Genomic DNA, 21,101 nt, shown 5'->3' with positions numbered 1-21,101 from the left:
ATGTAAGGCTCTGATTGTCCACAAGAGGTCCCAATGTCCTTATTCTTAGTCGTTCGTAGCTTCAATGCATTGTCCTGTAGTCTTAAGCAGAACTAACAGGATGGTGTTCACTTTAACCCGTTCTGGAAGAGTGGTCCTCTGAAGACAGCTAATCAGCCATGTTGATAATCCCCAGTGGGATGACGAGAGCAGTATATTCAACAATGATTTGAAAAGAGTAACAGGATGGTCCTACTTAATTTCACTTTCTTAGATACAGTACTTAGAACAGCTACACAGCCGTAACATTGATTGTTAGAGAGGCTACTTTGTCGTCTTCACCTCGTGTTGATTTTCAGTGTCGTAAACCAATGGAGACCTAAGCTGCAGCTTGACTCCTGATCTGGTATGTTAATTCTCAACTCATCCTTTATACACTCTGTTAAAAAGTGGGGCGTTTCCATCATGCTGACACGCTCTCTGAGTTCCCTCGGGCGTGGCTAGTTACTGGGGCAAATTATCATCAAAACTATGGTCTTGTTAGAAAACTAAAATCACAATACTATCTTAACAAAAATATTACCATCCTCTTTGGTATTTCCTACACAACGTAAAGGATTAAAACCTGACATACACACTGTGTATACTCTTCAAGTTACAATATTTTCATTATATAACATTTTTATACCATTTTTAATGACATCACAAAATAGACATGAATTTCCCATATTCCATCTCTCATCATTCCCTACATCCGGATTTTAGAAATATTGTCCCAGTGTTCACTTTCGGACGTTAGAGATTTTGGGCATCTCTGTAACAAAGAGATTCCGATCACAACTACTGAAGACCAAAAAAAGAGTTCTCTGCTGCATACAATTTACAACCGGGCGTGAGGTGTCATAAAACCCCCACATCAAACCATCCTCCCCTCTGTGGGTGAGAGGGGTCATGTAACCTTATCTTTAGATTCTCACAGGAGAGTCATGACACGTTTTTAGGCTGACAACTCACTATGTGTTCATTTCCTATCATTTAAATTGAATTCAGTTTAACTGAAATTGAATTTAAATTTATTTCAGTTGAATTCAATTGAATTTAAATTATTAAGTCACTGAATTCAGTTCAGTGATAATTTTTCAGTGATAATTTTTCCGGTTGGGATTTGATAAGATTTGGAGACAACATAATAAACTGTTAGGAATACAACTTTCTGTCCTCAAATTTATTTTTCTCATCATGAACTCTCTAATGGACTCTAGGTGCTCTATGAAGGTACTCTATGTCCCCCACATGAAAACATACTTCCGGAACTTTCCCACTGTCACCACAAGGGGGCCAAGTCTCACTGTCTAAAATCCCATGCGTCACTGATGAAGGGGATGTAGCCTACTGTACATTAATAAATCAAAGTTGCTCACTTCACTTTCAGGACAAATGTCTCAGCCATTCATCACTCAACACTAGGATACGCAAGAGTGTCCCAAAGCTCTTCTAGAATCTACTTGTCCATGTCCTATCTCATTCACACTGATCTGACAGGATGGGACAGGTCAGAGCAACATGGATCACACTGACTCCATGCTTCCATTCTTTTTTTGACCTATCCAGTCTCAATCACATCAGTGCAGCACAAGGTGATAGCGTGTAAGAGAGCATAGTTATCTAAAGTATGGAGACTTCAACATCAGCAAGACAAAGGAGCTGCTCGTGAACTACAAGAAAAGGAGAGCCCGAGCACGACCCCATTCACATCGACTGGGCTGTAGGTCGAGAGCTTCAAGTTCCTTGGTGTCCACATCATCAACAAACTATCATGGTCCAAATACACCAAGAGTTGTGAAGAGGGCACAAAACCTATTCCCTCTCAGGAGACTGAAAAGATTTGGCATGGGTCCCCAGATCCTCAAAATGTTCTACAGCTGCACCATCAACAGCATCCTGACCGCTTGCATCAACGCCTGGTATGTCAACTGCTCGGCATCTGACCGCAAGGCACTACAGAGACGAGTGCGTACGGCACAGTATATCACTGGTGCCAAGCTTCCTGCTATCCAGGACCTCTATACTAGGCAGTGTCAGAGGAAGGCCCTAAAAATAGGCAAAGACTCCAGCCACCCTAGTCATAGACTGTTCTCTCTGCTACCGTACAGCAAGTGGTACCGAAACACCAAGTCTAGGTCCAAAAGGCTCCTTAACAGCTTTTACCCCCCAAGCCATGAGACTGCTGAACAATTAATCAAATGGCCACCCGGACTATTTACATTGACACCCCCCCTCCCTTTGTTTTGTACACTGCTGCTACTCACTGTTTATTATCTATTCATAGTCACTTCACCCCTACCTACATGTACAAATGACCTCGACTAACCTGTACCCCCACACGTTGACTCGGTATTGGTGCCCCCTGTATATAGCCTCGTTATTGTTATTGGGTGGAATGTTAATATTTTTCATAATTTCATAATTAATAAACATTATTTGTTATTGTGTTGTGTTCCTTTTTTTGTTTAGTTAATTTCATAAATAATGTTTATATATATATATTTTTTCTTCTTAAAACTGCACTGTTGTTGAGGGCTTGTAAGTAAGCATTTTTGCGCATGTGACAAATACAATTAGATTTTCCACGCCTGGCTGAGTGGCGAATGAAGGGGGAGAACATGACACTCCCCTTTGGGCTGCAGGTCAGCTGTTGGTGGGGGATGGGGTAGGGGGGCTGTCCAGAGAGACGAAAGAGAGAGACCGTAGGGAGGTCATTTTACACACTCACCAAAATGGATTCCTCAGCTTTGTGAGACCCCCAACTATAAATAGTGAAGCAGGGCCTGCACACTAATGTTCTCCAAAACATACCTGACAAACATCCTTTTGGGATCCGAACATTGTGGACTATGAAAAGTCTGTGTTGGAGAAAAGGAGTGTGACGCCCCTACTTAATCACTACAGGGTCTTTCCAGTATGTAAAGTGATGTGTGTGTTGACTACATATGCTATATTATCTATAAATACACTCCGAGTTGGAGAGACTGACAGCTACAGACAGCTGCGGGAACTGCTACCGATGTGGACTAGCTAGCTGCCCCATTACCCAACCTCATTTCTCGCTCTCTCTCTCTCTCTGGACTGTACTTTGAAAACAGGCAGTACTGTGCTGTCCTGTTGTGGGGAGCGAGCAGGGATCATACCCTCGTTGTTTTAGAAATATTTCCCACAAAAACATCGACAAGTTGATAGGATGTAAGAGAGGACCAGAGGAGACCCTAACAGAAAAACAAGATGGCTGCCTTATCGATAGACCCAGTGGAACAGCCAAGGATGTACCAGCAAACCTTGCTTCAGGACGGCCTCTGTGACCTGCTGGAAAACCAGAAGTTTGTAGACTGTGTCCTGAAGATCAAGGACAGAGAGTTTCCGTGCCACCGCTTGGTCCTCGCTGCCTCCAGCCCCTTCTTCAAGGTAATTTGTTGGTGCTGTGTGACTCAGCAAAGTAAAAGCATGACGTTAGCAATTCTTGTGTTGTGGGTAGTGGATTCCCGCTAGGCCAGTGTTTCTGAACAGTTTTTGTGTCAGTGACCGGCAGGCTATACTTCTTCCTCCTTGGAGGGTTACTTACATTACAATTGGCATTGTAGAACTGACTAAGTCAGTGTCAACTTAACATCTGTGGGACTGGTCAACAACATCACACAGGCCGGTACAGGTCCACAGGCCGGTACAGGTCCACAGGCCGGTACAGGTCCACAGGACGGTACAGGTCCACAGGCCGGTACAGGACCGGTACAGGACCACAGGCCGGTACAGGACCACAGGCCGGTACAGGTCCACAGGCCGGTACAGGACCACAGGCCGGTACAGGTCCACAGGCCGGTACAGGACCGGTACAGGTCCACAGGCCGGTACAGGACCACAGGCCGGTACAGGACCGGTACAGGTCCACAGGCCGGTACAGGACCACAGGACCGGTACAGGACCACAGGCCGGTACAGGACCGGTACAGGACCACAGGACCGGTACAGGACCACAGGCCGGTACAGGTCCACAGGCCGGTACAGGACCACAGGCCGGTACAGGACCACAGGACCGGTACAGGTCCACAGGCCGGTACAGGACCGGTACAGGACCACAGGACCGGTACAGGACCACAGGACCGGTACAGGACCATAGGCCGGTACAGTACCACAGGCCGGTACAGGTCCACAGGCCGGTACAGGACCGGTACAGGTCCACAGGCCGGTACAGGTCCACAGGCCGGTACAGGACCGGTACAGGACCACAGGACCGGTACAGGACCACAGGCCGGTACAGGACCACAGGCCGGTACAGGACCGGTACAGGACCACAGGCCGGAGTTTGAAAAACACTGCTCTAGGTCATAAATGTATCCACTCACAGCATTGGAGAAAAGCTTCCACTAAATACCACATATGATATAGTAACATCAATCATATTATCATCAATCGTGATTGATTGATTGATTGGTTGATTCTTCTTCTTCTTCTTAGGCTATGTTCCTGTCCAACCTGGAGGAAGGAGGGAAGAAGGAAATCGTTCTGAAAGACGTGGAGCCTGGCGTCATGGCGATGATACTGCGTTACATCTACACCTCGGACATCAACCTGACAGAGCAGAACGTCCAGGATATCTTCATGGTGGCCAACATGTACCAGATCCCATCCATCTTCTCTGTCTGTGTCTCCTACCTACAGGTAGCATATGTCTCTGTCTCTCTGTCTCTCTCTCTCTCTCTCTCTGTCTGTCTCTTTCTCTCTGTCTCTCGCGCTCTGTCTCTGTCTCTCTCTCTCTCTGTCTGTATCTCTCTCTCTCTCTTGTTCTCTCTCTCTCTTTCCGTCTTCTCTGTCTGCGTCTCATACCTACAGCTAGCATCTGTCTCTGTCTCTCTGTTATCATCATCATCGGGAGAAGCTGGTCATGGGTAAGAGAATAGACCTTGAATAGACCTCGTCTAAGAGAGAGCCGGCTGGGGACGAGATTGAACAAGATAAGAACATGTAGGTGATATTAGTATATTTTCCCTGTAGGAGAAGCTGGTGCTGGGGAACTGCTTGGCTATCTTCAGGCTGGGGCTTCTGTTGGACTGTCCCCGCCTGGCTTTCACAGCTAGAGAGTTCATCTGTGAGCGTTACCAGCTCATCGTCAGGGACCAGGATTTTCATCAGGTAACCTAGTGTGTGTGTGTGTGTGTGGGGGGGGGGAGGTATATTTGGGGTATTGTGGTAGCCCTTTACTGCAGTCAAATGACTAGTGGCCTCATGGGTGGAATGTTATTAATATTGTTCATAATTTCATAATTAATATTTATTTTTATTTTTATCAGCCGAACATCTGGTGTTTCTATGTCAAATGGTTCATATATTTCAGTCTTCTGTGATGTATATAAAGTGTAATATTGGGATGTAAACTCAAAATGTAATACATTTCAACTGTATATCTGACATGGTCCAGGTGCCTTCTTATTTTAAACCCATTACCATGTGTGTAAGGTGTATACTTTTGTTTCAAAGTAGATTTGTTTAACTTAAGACTACTGTACCAAGAAGCACTCCGTGTGACCTTAATTTAGCCCACTGCAGCAAAAATGTTAAAGGAAAAATGTAAATGTTTCTGTCTCTGTGACAATTGACAATAAAGTATATTAATTTATCCACCAGCTGGGCCCCAGCGAGCTGGCAGCCATCATCACCTCCGACGCACTCAACGTGGACCGAGAGGAGGTGGGTGGTTGATGGATGGATGGATGGATGGATAGATTGATTTGGGACGTACCCATTAACCTTTTCCCATTCTGGTCCTCTTAACCTGGACATTTAGGTGGTGTTTGAGTCTCTGATGGACTGGGTGGGCTACGACAGAACGGAGAGGGCGAAGGAGCTGCCGGATCTCCTGCACTGCGTCCGCTTCCGCCTGATCCCGGTGGATTACTTCACGGAGAAGGTTGAAAATCACAAGTGGATTCAGGCCAACACGGAGGTCAAGAAAGAGCTGCAGCTGATCAAAGACGCCCACGTAGGAAGACTCCCAGAGGTCCAGAGGTCAAGGAACAGGAAGTCCAAGATGGCAGGTGACAAGGAAGATGAAGAAGACTCTGATGATGAGCAAGGTCTGCTTCCGGGGATTTTGAACAATAACCCTCGGTTCGGGATGTTTGAGACAGACCTGATCCTTATGATCAGTGACACGGGGAGCGTAGCGTACGACCCGGTGGGGAACGAGTGTTTCGTGGCATCTGAGTCGACAGAGATCCCTAAGAACCACTGCAGTCTGGTAACCAAGGAGAACCAGGTGTTTGTGGCTGGAGGATTCCTCTTCAACGAGGACAACAAGGAAGAACCACTCAGCTCCTACTTCCTACAGGTATGTCTCTCTGGTATTATTAAACATTAGTCAGGTATGGCTCTCTGGTATTATTAAACATTAGTCAGGTATGTCTCTCTGGTATTATTAAACATTAGTCAGGTATGTCTCTCTGGTATTATTAAACATTAGTCAGGTATGGCTCTCTGCTATTATTAAACATTAGTCAGGTATGGCTCTCTGCTATTATTAAACATTAGTCAGGTATGGCTCTCTGCTATTATTAAACATTAGTCAGGTATGGCTCTCTGCTATTATTAAACATTAGTCAGGTATGGCTCTCTGCATGGTCTGGTGGTGATTAACATTCAGACAGACTGTTGGCCATCTTCATTATGTGCTTTGCTGACATTTTGGTTGTTATAACAGATGTTCATAACATTCACTGTCACCAAACTCCCTGTGCCAGAGAGATACTTAGACTTACTACCAGAGATACTTAGACTTACTACCAGAGAGATACTTAGACTTACTACCATAGAGATTATTTGACTTACTACCAGAGATACTTAGACTTACTACCAGAGATACTTAGACTTGCTACCAGAGAGATACTTAGACTTACTACCAGAGAGATACTTAGACTTACTACCAGAGAGATACTTAGACTTACTACCAGAGAGATACTTAGACTTACTACCAGAGAGATACTTAGACTTACTACCATAGAGATACTTAGACTTACTACCAGAGATATACTTTGACTTACTACCAGAGATATACTTAGACTTACTACCAGAGATATACTTAGACTTACTACCAGAGATACTTAGACTTACTACCAGAGATACTTAGACTTACTACCAGAGAGATACTTAGACTTACTACCAGAGATACTTAGACTTACTACCAGAGATACTTTGACTTACTACCAGAGATACTTTGACTTACTACCAGAGATACTTTGACTTACTACCAGAGAGATACTTTGACTTACTACCAGAGATACTTAGACTTACTACTAGAGAGATACTTAGACTTACTACCAGAGATACTTAGACTTACTCCCAGAGATACTTAGACTTACTACCAGAGAGATACTTAGACTTACTACCAGAGATACTTAGACTTACTACCAGAGATACTTTGACTTACTACCAGAGATACTTTGACTTACTACCAGAGATACTTTGACTTACTACCAGAGAGATTATTTGACTTACTACCAGAGATACTTTGACTTACTACCACAGAGATACTTTGACTTACTACCACAGAGATACTTTGACTTACTACCAGAGAGATACTTTGACTTACTACCAGAGATACTTTGACTTACTACCAGAGATACTTTGACTTACTACCACAGAGATACTTTGACTTACTACCAGAGAGATACTTAGACTTACTACCAGAGAGATACTTAGACTTACTACCAGAGAGATACTTTGACTTACTACCAGAGAGATACTTTGACTTACTACCAGAGAGATACTTTGACTTACTACCAGAGAGATACTTTGACTTACTACCAGAGAGATACTTTGACTTACTACCAGAGATACTTTGACTTACTACCAGAGAGATACTTTGACTTACTACCAGAGAGATACTTTGACTTACTACCAGAGAGATACTTTGACTTACTACCAGAGAGATACTTTGACTTACTACCAGAGAGATACTTTGACTTACTACCAGAGATACTTTGACTTACTACCAGAGAGATTATTTGACTTACTACCAGAGAGATTATTTGACTTACTACCAGAGAGATTATTTGACTTACTACCAGAGAGATTATTTGACTTACTACCAGAGAGATTATTTGACTTACTACCAGAGAGATTATTTGACTTACTACCAGAGAGATTATTTGACTTACTACCAGAGAGATTATTTGACTTACTACCAGAGAGATTATTTGACTTACTACCAGAGATACTTTGACTTACTACCAGAGATACTTTGACTTACTACCACAGAGATACTTTGACTTACTACCAGAGATACTTTGACTTACTACCAGAGAGATTATTTGACTTACTACCAGAGAGATTATTTGACTTACTACCAGAGAGATTATTTGACTTACTACCAGAGAGATTATTTGACTTACTACCAGAGAGATTATTTGACTTACTACCAGAGATACTTTGACTTACTACCAGAGATACTTTGACTTACTACCAGAGATACTTTGACTTACTACCACAGAGATACTTTGACTTACTACCAGAGAGATACTTTGACTTACTACCAGAGATACTTTGACTTACTACCACAGAGATACTTTGACTTACTACCACAGAGATACTTTGACTTACTACCACAGAGATACTTTGACTTACTACCAGAGAGATACTTTGACTTACTACCAGAGAGATACTTTGACTTACTACCAGAGAGATACTTTGACTTACTACCAGAGATACTTTGACTTACTACCAGAGAGATACTTAGACTTACTACCAGAGAGATACTTTGACTTACTACCAGAGAGATACTTTGACTTACTACCAGAGATACTTTGACTTACTACCAGAGAGATTATTTGACTTATTACCAGAGAGATTATTTGACTTACTACCAGAGAGATTATTTGACTTACTACCAGAGAGATTATTTGACTTACTACCAGAGAGATTATTTGACTTACTACCAGAGAGATTATTTGACTTACTACCAGAGATACTTTGACTTACTACCAGAGAGATTATTTGACTTACTACCAGAGAGATTATTTGACTTACTACCAGAGAGATTATTTGACTTACTACCAGAGAGATTATTTGACTTACTACCAGAGATACTTTGACTTACTACCAGAGAGATTATTTGACTTACTACCAGAGAGATTATTTGACTTACTACCAGAGAGATTATTTGACTTACTACCAGAGAGATTATTTGACTTACTACCAGAGAGATTATTTGACTTACTACCAGAGAGATTATTTGACTTACTACCAGAGAGATACTTTGACTTACTACCAGAGATACTTAGACTTACTACCAGAGATACTTTGACTTACTACCAGAGATACTTAGACTTACTACCAGAGATACTTAGACTTACTACCAGAGATACTTAGACTTACTACCAGAGATACTTAGACTTACTACCAGAGATACTTAGACTTACTACCAGAGAGATACTTTGACTTACTACCAGAGAGATACTTTGACTTACTACCAGAGATACTTAGACTTACTACCAGAGATACTTTGACTTACTACCAGAGATACTTAGACTTACTACCAGAGATACTTAGACTTACTACCAGAGATACTTTGACTTACTACCAGAGAGATACTTAGACTTACTACCAGAGAGATACTTTGACTTACTACCAGAGATACTTAGACTTACTACCAGAGACACTTAGACTTACTACCAGAGAGACTTAGACTTACTACCAGAGAGATTCTTAGACTTACTACCATAGATACTTTGACTTACTACCAGAGATACTTTGACTTACTACCAGAGATACTTTGACTTACTACCAGAGATACTTTGACTTACTACAGAGAGATACTTTGACTTACTACCAGAGATACTTTGACTTACTACCAGAGAGATACTTTGACTTACTACCAGAGAGATACTTTGACTTACTACCAGAGATACTTTGACTTACTACCAGAGAGATACTTAGACTTACTACCAGAGAGATACTTTGACTTACTACCAGAGAGATACTTAGACTTACTACCAGAGAGATACTTAGACTTACTACCAGAGATACTTTGATTTACTACCAGAGAGATTATTTGACTTACTACCAGAGATACTTTGATTTACTACCAGAGAGATTATTTGACTTACTACCAGAGAGATACTTTGACTTACTATAAGCAGAATGATATGAACTATTATGCCATTGATAAACCATTCTGGTATCTTTCTCTCTCCTCCAGTTTGACCCTATGAGCGGAGAGTGGCTGGGGATGCCCTCACTGCCAAGCCCTCGCTGCCTGTTTGGGCTGACTGAAGCAGAAAACTCCATCTTTGTTGTGGGCGGCAAGGAAATGAAAGAGGGAGAACACGTTCTAGACTCTGTCATGATCTATGACAGACAGTGAGTACAGTACAGGGACTCTGTCACACAGTACAGGGACTTTTTTTCTGTCTCTACCTCTCTCTATCCTCTCTCTCTTTCTCTCTCTCACTCTCTGTATCTCTCTCACTCTCTCTAGCTTTCTGTCAATGGTAAAGACAGATGAGAGACAATTTATAAAACAATGTTTAATTGTTGGTTCTATGTTATGTTCTACAGGTCATTTAAATGGGGCGAGTCAGACCCTCTTCCATACACAGTCTATGGTCATGGAACTGTCTCACACAATGGCCTTGTCTATGTCATAGGAGGAAAGGCAGAGAGCAAGTAAGTCACACTTTTGAAGATTGTATGCTGTCCCCTATTCATGGTTTGCATGTTTAATCACAATATTGTTTTGAACGTTTGTTTTGTAACTAAAGCCCAACTTTGCATTCTACTCAATGTATCGTCAATGAGCGCCGATGGACATTTCATGTAAACTGCATTACAGTGGCTTGGAAATACAATGTCAATTCAAAGGGAGGCAAATTTTTAGTAGGAAAACCTTTTGTCATCATGTTGATGTCGCCAGATTGACTTTTTGGATGCAGTATAACGTTAGCTAGTTAGTTATTTTTTGACAACATTGCCATTTATCTAAAGTAAATTTGACGACATGATAATGCTGGCAAAGTTGTTTCGTACTAAACATTTGACTACTTTTGCAATGCCAGACACAATAGTGTAATTTAGAGTCGTGATAAATACAGAACGACTGGGTTTATCAATACTTTAGGGCACCACTGTTACACCGCCGGTAGAGGGCGCCATGAGAATGTTCATAACAGTGGTATGACGCGACCGAGTGACGGAGGCCCTGCGGGTTCTGATTCATAAGTGTTACCTGGATATGAAGTGTTACCTGGATATGAAGTGTTACCTGGATATGAAGTGTTACCTGGATATTAAGTGTTACCTGGATATTAAGTGTTACCTGGATATGAAGAGGTACCTGGATATGAAGAGGTACCTGGATATGAAGAGGTACCTGGATATGAAGTGTTACCTGGATATGAAGTGTTACCTGGATATGAAGTGTTACCTGGATATGAAGAGGTACCTGGATATGAAGAGGTACCTGGATATGAAGTGTTACCTGGATATGAAGTGTTACCTGGATATGAAGTGTTACCTGGATATGAAGAGGTACCTGGATATGAAGAGGTACCTGGATATGAAGAGGTACCTGGATATGAAGAGGTACCTGGATATGAAGAGGTACCTGGATATGAAGAGGTACCTGGATATGAAGAGGTACCTGGATATGAAGAGGTACCTGGATATGAAGAGGTACCTGGATATGAAGAGGTACCTGGATATGAAGTGTTACCTGGATATGAAGTGTTACCTGGATATGAAGTGTTACCTGGATATGAAGTGTTACCTGGATATGAAGTGTTACCTGGATATGAAGAGGTACCTGGATATGAAGTGTTACCTGGATATGAAGTGTTACCTGGATATGAAGAGGTACCTGGATATGAAGTGTTACCTGGATATGAAGTGTTACCTGGATATGAAGTGTTACCTGGATATGAAGAGGTACCTGGATATGAAGTGTTACCTGGATATGAAGTGTTACCTGGATATGAAGTGTTACCTGGATATGAAGAGGTACCTGGATATGAAGAGGTACCTGGATATGAAGAGGTACCTGGATATGAAGTGTTACCTGGATATGAAGTGTTACCTGGATATGAAGTGTTACCTGGATATGAAGTGTTACCTGGATATGAAGTGTTACCTGGATATGAAGTGTTACCTGGATATGAAGTGTTACCTGGATATGAAGTGTTACCTAACTGGCCATGTAGAAGCTGCTTGGGTGTCTACAATCATAGCCACAGGAAGTAGTTTGGGGTGTGTGCTGCGATATGGCAAAGTGGGGTGTACTTCTACACAATTAAAAACTCTCAAATGCTATTTGGAGAATAGCAAAAAAATAATATATATATATATATACCCACAGACATTAATTATCACCGCAACATTAGGTTTATGTTAGGTTTATTAAAGTGAGGTGACCAGATTTCTGAAATTTATACCGGGGACATTTCCAGTTCGGCGGTCAATATATCATTAAAATATCCAATGTTATTATCTATGAAATAAAAAATGGGGACAATTCCAGTTTCATGTATTTAGTCTAACAGGCACACTGTGATAGAGAAAACAACTATATTACAGAAACACTACAGACGAAACAGCACTGTCCGATCTGAACAGGCATTCAGTGGTCCTGGTAGTCTGGGTAGAATACGAGCAGAAAAGAACATGAGCAAAGTTAGAAAAACAGACAATAGTATATGTGAAATACTTAACAACATAGTAAATAAGATGATGATGTGATTGGTAACTACATAATATACTTATACCAACCTAATCTGTATATTTCTCAGAAGAATGTATCTTCTTCAGGATTGCTCTGTCTTTGGCCAGCTTCTCCATGAACTCCTGGCAGGAGGAAGTTGGTCTTCACAATAAGCATGGCCTTGATGGTAGGAACAGTGAACCTATTTCTTGCTGCTGTCCATAGATCATTCATTTGGGAGAACACTCTCTCGACTGGTGCATTACTTCCAGGTAAGCACATGACAACAGACACTAATCTAGCCAGGTTAGTGTGTGGGATGTCGTTCTCTTTGAAGTGGGTAACCACCGTGCTCCATCTCTGACTAAGTGGTGTCTCAGATGTTTTCCATTCTTCAAGCGATCCCCTTTAGGAACTCTTGCAGGCCAGTAACCTCGTCACACAATGCATCCTCATTGATGGTCACATTGGGGCATTTTTCCTGCAGTGTGCCTGCTGCCTTCTGGATCTCTTCACGCAGAGGTTGCCTTTTTAAAAGGAGACAATGTAAATATTTTAGATTATCTGTGTGCTTTCCCCATGCTTGCAAGTAGTTCACAGCCATAGTGAAGAATGATTGGGATGTTATAAGAAAGCTCTCTTTAGACATGGCTCCATTTTCCTCTAGCTCTCTCAGAAGTCCTCTGACCAAAACTGGAATGAAGTTATCATCACGTCTTGCAGTCAATTTTGCCTCAACGTTTCTCAGAATTGCAGCGGACTCCACAGCACAGCGGTCCTGACCTTCAAGCATCTTGATCGTGTCACTGAATACGTCAGGTTTCCATGGACAAAGGCCAGCCAAAGTTCAGTCAGTGGATTTTCGAACATTGTTCGCAGGACAACAGGGCATTTGTCTTCAGAAAGAAAAAAAGATTTCAAATGGCACATACATTTTCAGCACTCTTTCTAGAGCAGGGAGCATGGACATCCAGCTGTGGACATCCAGCTGTGGACAGCCAGCGAACATTGCTGTGTCCTAAAATGTTATGGTACTCCTGGCCAACAAACTCACAAAAGCTCTTCAGTCTTTCTACTCTGACAGTGAAAATATCCAAATATCTTTGTGGGCAGGTACTCAACATCATGGGGAATCATATCCAAAGCTGTCTGGCCGTGTTATGAATGATGTGGGCAGGACAACCTAAGCCAATCACCTCCCGCTGCAGAGCATTTTTAACTTTGGTATGGACATTGACCCTCCCCAGCCTATTCAGTCCTCCAAAGTTGGTATTTGTGTTTTCGGCAGAGAAAGCCACGACTTTGTTTTGCAGGTTACATTTTTGGATGACCACCAGGACCTCAGCTGCAATTTTCTATGCTGTTTCTGCTTTCAATTCAACAAAATCATGCAGTTTTGTTTCCACAGATGTGTTGCCACCATATATCTTACAATATCTGACTACTATTGGCAGCAGCTTTACATGTCCATGATTGGACTCATCAATGGACAGGGACACATTCAACCTGGTCTAGGTCCTGTGTTACCAAAGTAGTTGCCCATGGTGCTAACACGTTACTCACTATGGCTTCACATTTTGTCCTAGCACATGTAAACTTCGGCTCATAAAGCTTCCGTGTCAGATCTGCTGTGCAGTCCATAGATTGTTAACTATGATTGTGTCGCATAGTGTGGTATTCAGAGACACCCTCCTGCACAGCTAAATCATAATCTTCTTGGGAAGGCTCTACCTTCATGAAGAATGTGGTGGCAATCAGAGAGGCTTTATGCTTTTTCGTCTGTTGATGTTCTACCACTGCCGTTCTTCCCCCGCTGCCAATTGAAAAAGAGGAATTACAAAGGGTGCAGTTAATCATTCTATCATCTTGACCTGAGCGTATAAATGGAAATTCTCTCATGTTGTCATCAAAATGGCATTTTCCGTTTCTTGGAAAGAGCCATTGTACCTCCTCTGTCTGCTCTTCTTCACTCTCCTTGTGTCACTCTTCTTCACTCTTAACTTTTTCTTCTCCTCCAATCTTTCTCCTCCTCTTTTCTTCACTCGTCTTCCTGCTCTTTCTTCCTTTCCTTCTCTTTACCTTTCCACCTCACTCTTCCACACTCTCCTCGGTTCACTATTTTTACTCCCTGAGGTGCGTGTCACCAGTCCGGTACCACCTGTGCCGGCTCCACGCACCAGGCCTCCAGTGCGCCTCCCCAGTCCGGTACGTCCTGTGCCTGCTCCCCGCACTCGCCCTGAAGTGCGTGTCACCAGTCCGGTGCTACCTGTGCCGGCTCCACGCACCAGGCTTCCAGTATGCCTCCCCAGTCCGGTACGTCCTGTACCTGCTCCACGCACTAGGCCTCCAATGCACATTCCCAGTCCGGAGCTTCCGGCGACGGTCCCCAGTCCGGAGCCTCCTGTGACGGTCCCCTGTCTGGAACCTCCTGCGACGGTCCACAGTCCGGAGCTCCCTGCGACGGTCCTCAGTCCTGAGCTTCCGGTCGACGGTCCCCAGTCCTGAGCTTCCGGTCGACGGTCCCCAGTCCGGAGCTTCCGGCGACGGTCCCCAGTCCGGAGCCTCCTGCGACGGTCCCCAGTCCGGAACCTCCTGCGACGGTCCCCAGTCCGGAACCTCCTGCGACGGTCCACAGTCCGGAACCTCCTGCGACGGTCCACAGTCCGGAACCTCCAGCGACGGTCCACAGTCCGGAACCTCCAGCGACGGTCCACAGTCTGGAACCTCCAGCGCCTGCGGCCAGTCCCGCTCCATGGCAGGAGCCTTCCTCTGCGCTGGTGCCCAGTCCAGGCACGGCGTCCAACCCAGCTCCATGGCCGGAGCCCTCCTTGGCGCCGATGCCCAGTCCAGGCACGGCGTTCAGCCCGGCGCCATGGCCGAATCCGAGGTCTGGGCGGGGGCTACGACCTCCCCCGGAGCCGCCACCGCCACGAATCACCCCCCCCTACCCTCCCCAGTTGGTTTCAGGTTTTGCGGCCGGAGTTCGCACCTTTGGGGGGGGGGGGGGGGGGGGGGTATTGTCACGCCCTGACCATGGAGAGCCCTTGGTTCTCTATGGTATGGTAGGTCAGGGCGTGACTAGGGGGTGTTCTAGGTTTATTATTTCTATGTTGGTGCTCTTGGTATGGTTCCCAATTAGAGGCAGCTGAGGTTCGTTGTCTCTAATTGGGGATCATACTTAAGGGTTCCCTGTTTCCACCTGCTGTGTGGGATATTGTTTTGAGTTAGTGCATGTAGCACCTCTGAAGTCACGGTTCGTTGTTTGTTTGTTTTTGTTTGGAAGTTTCGCTTAAATAAATATGTGGAACTTTAATCACGCTGCGCCTTGGTCCGTCTCTCCACACGACCGTGACACAGGTAGGCTACAGGTAGGGATTAGGGATGCGGGCAGAGGATAATGATGTAGGCCTACAGCAAGAAGTTAAAAAAGTTAGCCCAACGAGGTAATCATTCATTATTTACATGATCTATTTTATCATTCTGTCACTGCATGACAATGCACATTTGTTATAGCCTACAATTGTTATTGTCTTTGAAGCCAAAAACAAGACATGTATTTTGGTGAAATGTTCTGAAGTTGTTCAGTTGTGTTTATTTTCATACCAATAGGCCTACATATAACCAACATTGCACTAGCTTCCTGGGCGAATTAATTAAAATATCAATTAGGCTTACAGCTATAACAGCCTATATTTAATAAATTAAAACCACAATTAGGCTTACAGCTATTATAACCTATATTTAATAAATTAAAACCACAATTAGGCTTACAGCTATTATAACCTATATTTAATAAATTAAAACCACAGCTATTATAACCTATATTTAATAGCAATAAAACAACTTTTGGTTTCGAATGGCCATCAAAAAGGAGGGCTCCCCACTTCCCACTTCCTACTTCCCACTTCCTACTTCCCACTTCCCACTTCCCAATTCAATGAACCCCTTGGCTATCAGATAACAACAAGGTTTACGAGGCCAAATTCAAATGCCGATATCAAGTTAAAAGCAGTCGGCAGCCGATAATCAAATAAAATCTATATTTTTTTATTACATTTTTTTTCTTCTTCTGATTTCTCAGGTGGTGCTCAGCACCCCTACTTCCTGTCTAAAACTCCACAAAATATGAGTTCTGGTAGAATGTTACTGTATCGTATTGCTCTCTATAGGAAGTGCATACTTAGAGTGTGTGTCCACAACCCTACTAAGTTTATATACTGTGTTTTGTCCCCGAGGAAGTGCATATGGCGGGTGTGTCCACAAGCCCACTAAGTTTATATACTGTGTTTTGTCCCCTAGGAAGTGCATACGGAGGGTGTCTGTCTACAATCCCACTAAGTTTGAGTGGAAGGAGCTAGCTCCTATGAAGCTGGCTCGTTCTCTGTTCGCTGTGACGGTCCACAATGACCAGATCTACGTGGCCACGGGCGTTACAGACACAGGACTCACCAGCACTGTAGAGGTCTATGACATCGCTACAAACAAGTAAGGCTCTTTTCAATCCACCTCGCGGAAGTTCAGCTTTAAAGGCGTGATTTGAAATTTGAACGGCAATGTCCCCTCTTTAGAGAAGAATGCATTCTGGGAAAAACGCTGCATATGTCGGCTCAATTGGAAATTACCTTTTTACGTTTCTAATGTGGAAAAGCTTGATTGTTTATTCTTTTGTTTCATGTTATTAATTCATGAGGTGATGTAATAGACTATGGTTTGAACCCTGGTTATTACAAGACTATGTTAGCCTACTGAACTAAAGCCTGGACATTACCTCAGGGAAGCTAACACAAACCATTGGACACACACTGGTTCAATTAACGTTGTTTCCACGTCATTTTAATGAATTTGCTCAGTGGGAAGTATTTTGGTTTCAGGCAAGGTTATTTATTACACGAGCATGGTTCACAGAACTGCCTGGGTTACATTTAGTACATGTTGTTATAATGTGTGTTTTAATGTGTATGCTGTTATTTTATTATAATGTGTGTTTAATGTGTGTTTTAATGTGTATGCTGTTATTTTATTATAATGTGTGTTTTAATGTGTGTTTTTAATGTGTATGCTGTTATTTTATTATAATGTGTGTGTTTTAATGTGTGTATGCTGTTTATTATAATGTGTGTGTTTTAATGTGTGTTTTAATGTGTGTTATAATGTATGTTATAATGTGTGTTTTAATGTGTGTGTTTTAATGTGTGTGTGCTGTGTTCCAGGTGGTCAGAGTTCGTAGAGTTCCCCCAGGAGCGTAGCTCCATGAACATGATCAGCATGGGGGCATGTCTGTACGCTGTGGGGGGCTTCGCCATGATGCCCAGCGAGATCAGCGAAGAGCCACAGCCCACTGAGATGAACGACATCTGGAGGTCATTTCTATCATATCTTATAAAGCATTCGTACACACTACATAGAGCATTCATAAAGCACTGCGTACGGTTGATGTCCACAACCCACTGAGATGAACGACATCTGGATGTTAGTGCTATAGCAACTTATAAAGGCTTTATAGAGTATTTATTAAGTCTTATAAACGCTTCATAGATCATTCATAGGCACTACATCAGTTGTTTTTTAAACCTCTCCTCCGGGACTCCCAGATAGTTAACATTGTTGTATCCTTGAACTATTCTCAGTTAACCCATAACTAAAATATTGCATAATCTGGTCAGATGCTCAGTCAGAGGCTAAAGTACCATTTTATGTTTACGAGAGATTGGCCCTGAACGACCTCACCTGATTCACGTACCTGATTCACGTACCTGATTCACGTACCTGATTCACGTACCTGATTCACGTACCTGATTCACTTGATGATTAGTTGACAGGTTGAATCAGGTGTCCTAGCTGTGCAATAGTTCAAATACATAGAATGGCTTGTTTGAAAACCCCTGCTGTAGATGAACCACAGATGAACGACATCCGGAGGTCAGTTATATAACAGCTTAAAAAGGCTTCATAGATCATTCATAAGCACTACACTGAGATGCACAACACAGTTATAGTAACTGTTGTAATAATAAACAATTCCCATTAACCATTAAGGGCAACATTGGCTGAACGTACGTCATTATTACTAGTTATAGCCACTGGGAATGTATGTAACGGGTGTGAAATGGCTAGCTAGTTAGCGGTGGTGCGCGCTAATAGCGTTTCAATCGGTAACGTCACTCGCTTTGAGACCTTGAAGTAGTGGTTCCCCTTGCTCTGCAAGGGCCGCGGCTTTTGTGGAGCGATGGGTAACGATGCTTCGTGGGTGACTGTTGTTGATGTGTGCAGAGGGTCCCTGGTTCGCGCCCGGGTGAGGGGGCGAGGGGACGGACTAAAGTTAAACTGTTACATGAACTCAATTAAAAGTTCTTCATCTAAAAATGAGTTGGGGGCTGCTGGATCCGTGTAGAAAATCCACAGACGATGAACAATGCATTTTCTCCTTTCCCCACAGATTTGAGGAGGACTGCTGGAACGGGATTTTGAGAGAGATCAGCTATGCTGCAGGTGCCACGATTCTCGCTGTAAAGCTCAATACACTTCGTCTCACCAAGATGTGATCAGCTCTATAAAGAATGCTGGAGATGTTTCTCAAACCTAGAATCACGTGTGTTAGAGCAGGGCTGGAGCAAAAGCCTCTACACCCCCAGTAACTCTCCAGCAGGACGGTTGGCTCCTCTACTCTCTTCTAATGGCAAGGAGCCTCTTCAAATGATATGAAAGTTGTCTTTATTCTACTGTATCAAAATTAACAATTAGTCTATTTGAACTGGAGCTACGAGTAATTGTTTTGACAGTTAGACGATTTGTATATTACTTTTGTTTTTGTAACATGCTGGTTTTCTTTATTGCTTAATTAATTAAATTAAATTTCTTTGTATGAAGCACAAATAAAGATAATTAAAAGTAATGAAAAAAAAAAGGCTATCATTTATTTTCATTCCTGAAGCTATGTACAGTTGAAGTCGGGAAGTTTAAATACACCTTAGCCAAATACATTTAAACTATTTTTTTTTTTTAATTTTCAATGCCGTTTAAAGGCACAGTCAACTTAGTGTATGTAAACTTCTGACCCACTGGAATTGTGATACAGTGAAATAATCTGTCTGAAAACAATTTTTGGAGAAATGACTTGTGTCATGCAAAAAGTAGATGTCCTAACCGACTTGACAAAACTATAATTTGTTAAGAAATTTGCGGAGTGGTTGAAAAACGAGTTTTAATGACTTCAACCTAAGTGTATGTAAACTTCCGACTTCAACTGTATCTATCTATACCTTTAACTGTAATTGAACATAATTAGAACTACTGTAAAAACAATAATCAAGTGAAAGTCTACCATCCTTATTTCAATAGCAAAACACTAGAGGGCGCTAAGACCCCATTAACCGATACAAGGCAGTAAATACACATCGAGTGGAAATGGAACTCCTGAAAGTACAAAGAACCTGCAGACCATATAAATGTACCAAGCCTTTTAGACAGATGCTGTTTGAATATCAGCATGGATGAACTTAGTGCAAAATGTTGTACTCTACAAATAAAATTAACATTAAAATCCCATTAGAAACCGTAGGAAGGTTTCCATTCACCAAATGTATCCCTATAGAGGTACCAAACAAGTATACTTCTGGCTGTGGAATAGTACAGCTGGACAATGGGTGTCCTTGATTTTTTTCTTCTTGCATCCTTTCACTATATTTTCAAAGAGATTTGTATGTACTTACACCGCATCCAGACAGAATCCAGGCATACGTTTTCGATAGGTTAAACAGAAACAGATAAACTCCACGACTATTACAGGGCGCATTTCACACTGTCAAAAGCAATGACATCCCTGACCACCCGATGCAGAATGCAGATCAATGTGGATGCAACAGTCTAACGTGAACGGCCTTGTTCGAAGATAGAAGATGGTCATTCAGATGAGTAGCCTACTGAGTCAGTCTGTCCCTTACTTCACTACCCATTCATATCGTCTCCCAGGGTTTTACACATAGTGGGAGATTGATGGTCCACTCATTCTACCACTGTGTTTCACCAGAGAAGGTCAGGGATTTTTATTGAGGTTCGAACAACCAACGTGTAATGTATGTACGGTGTTATTTACGGCCACCAGAGCCGAGGCTGAGAATAACGTTCCTCTTTTAACAGATAAGATGAACTCATAGACCACAGTTCAGCAGATCATTCAGGAGATAAGAGACAGACATGGGGTGGAACAGAGCAGTCATCTTCCTCTCTCGCACGCGCGTGCACGCGCACACACACACACACACACACACACACACACACACACACACACACACACACACACACACACACACACACACACACACACACACACACACACACACACACACACACACACACACACACACAGACTCTAGACTGATTTATGGATATTT

General features: G+C 42.8%; 1 protein-coding gene across 1 annotated transcript; it reads left to right on the top strand.

Annotated features, from left to right (window-relative positions):
- Positions 1-3,258: 3,258 nt before the first annotated feature.
- On the top strand, positions 3,259-19,271 carry klhl40a (kelch-like family member 40a). The gene is made up of 10 exons (XM_039003579.1): positions 3,259-3,438; positions 4,485-4,688; positions 5,022-5,159; positions 5,652-5,714; positions 5,812-6,354; positions 10,219-10,379; positions 10,578-10,685; positions 17,011-17,196; positions 17,922-18,071; positions 19,148-19,271. Exons 1-10 carry the CDS (start codon positions 3,259-3,261, stop codon positions 19,251-19,253), a joined length of 1,839 nt encoding a protein of 612 aa, XP_038859507.1. The 3' UTR covers positions 19,254-19,271.
- Positions 19,272-21,101: the final 1,830 nt, after the last annotated feature.

The sequence above is a fragment of the Salvelinus namaycush genome, chromosome 11, assembly GCF_016432855.1.
Source record: "Salvelinus namaycush isolate Seneca chromosome 11, SaNama_1.0, whole genome shotgun sequence".
NCBI classification, from domain to species: domain Eukaryota; kingdom Metazoa; phylum Chordata; class Actinopteri; order Salmoniformes; family Salmonidae; genus Salvelinus; species Salvelinus namaycush.
Note: the sequence above shows the minus strand (reverse complement) of the source record. Positions and strands in the feature narration are given on the sequence as shown.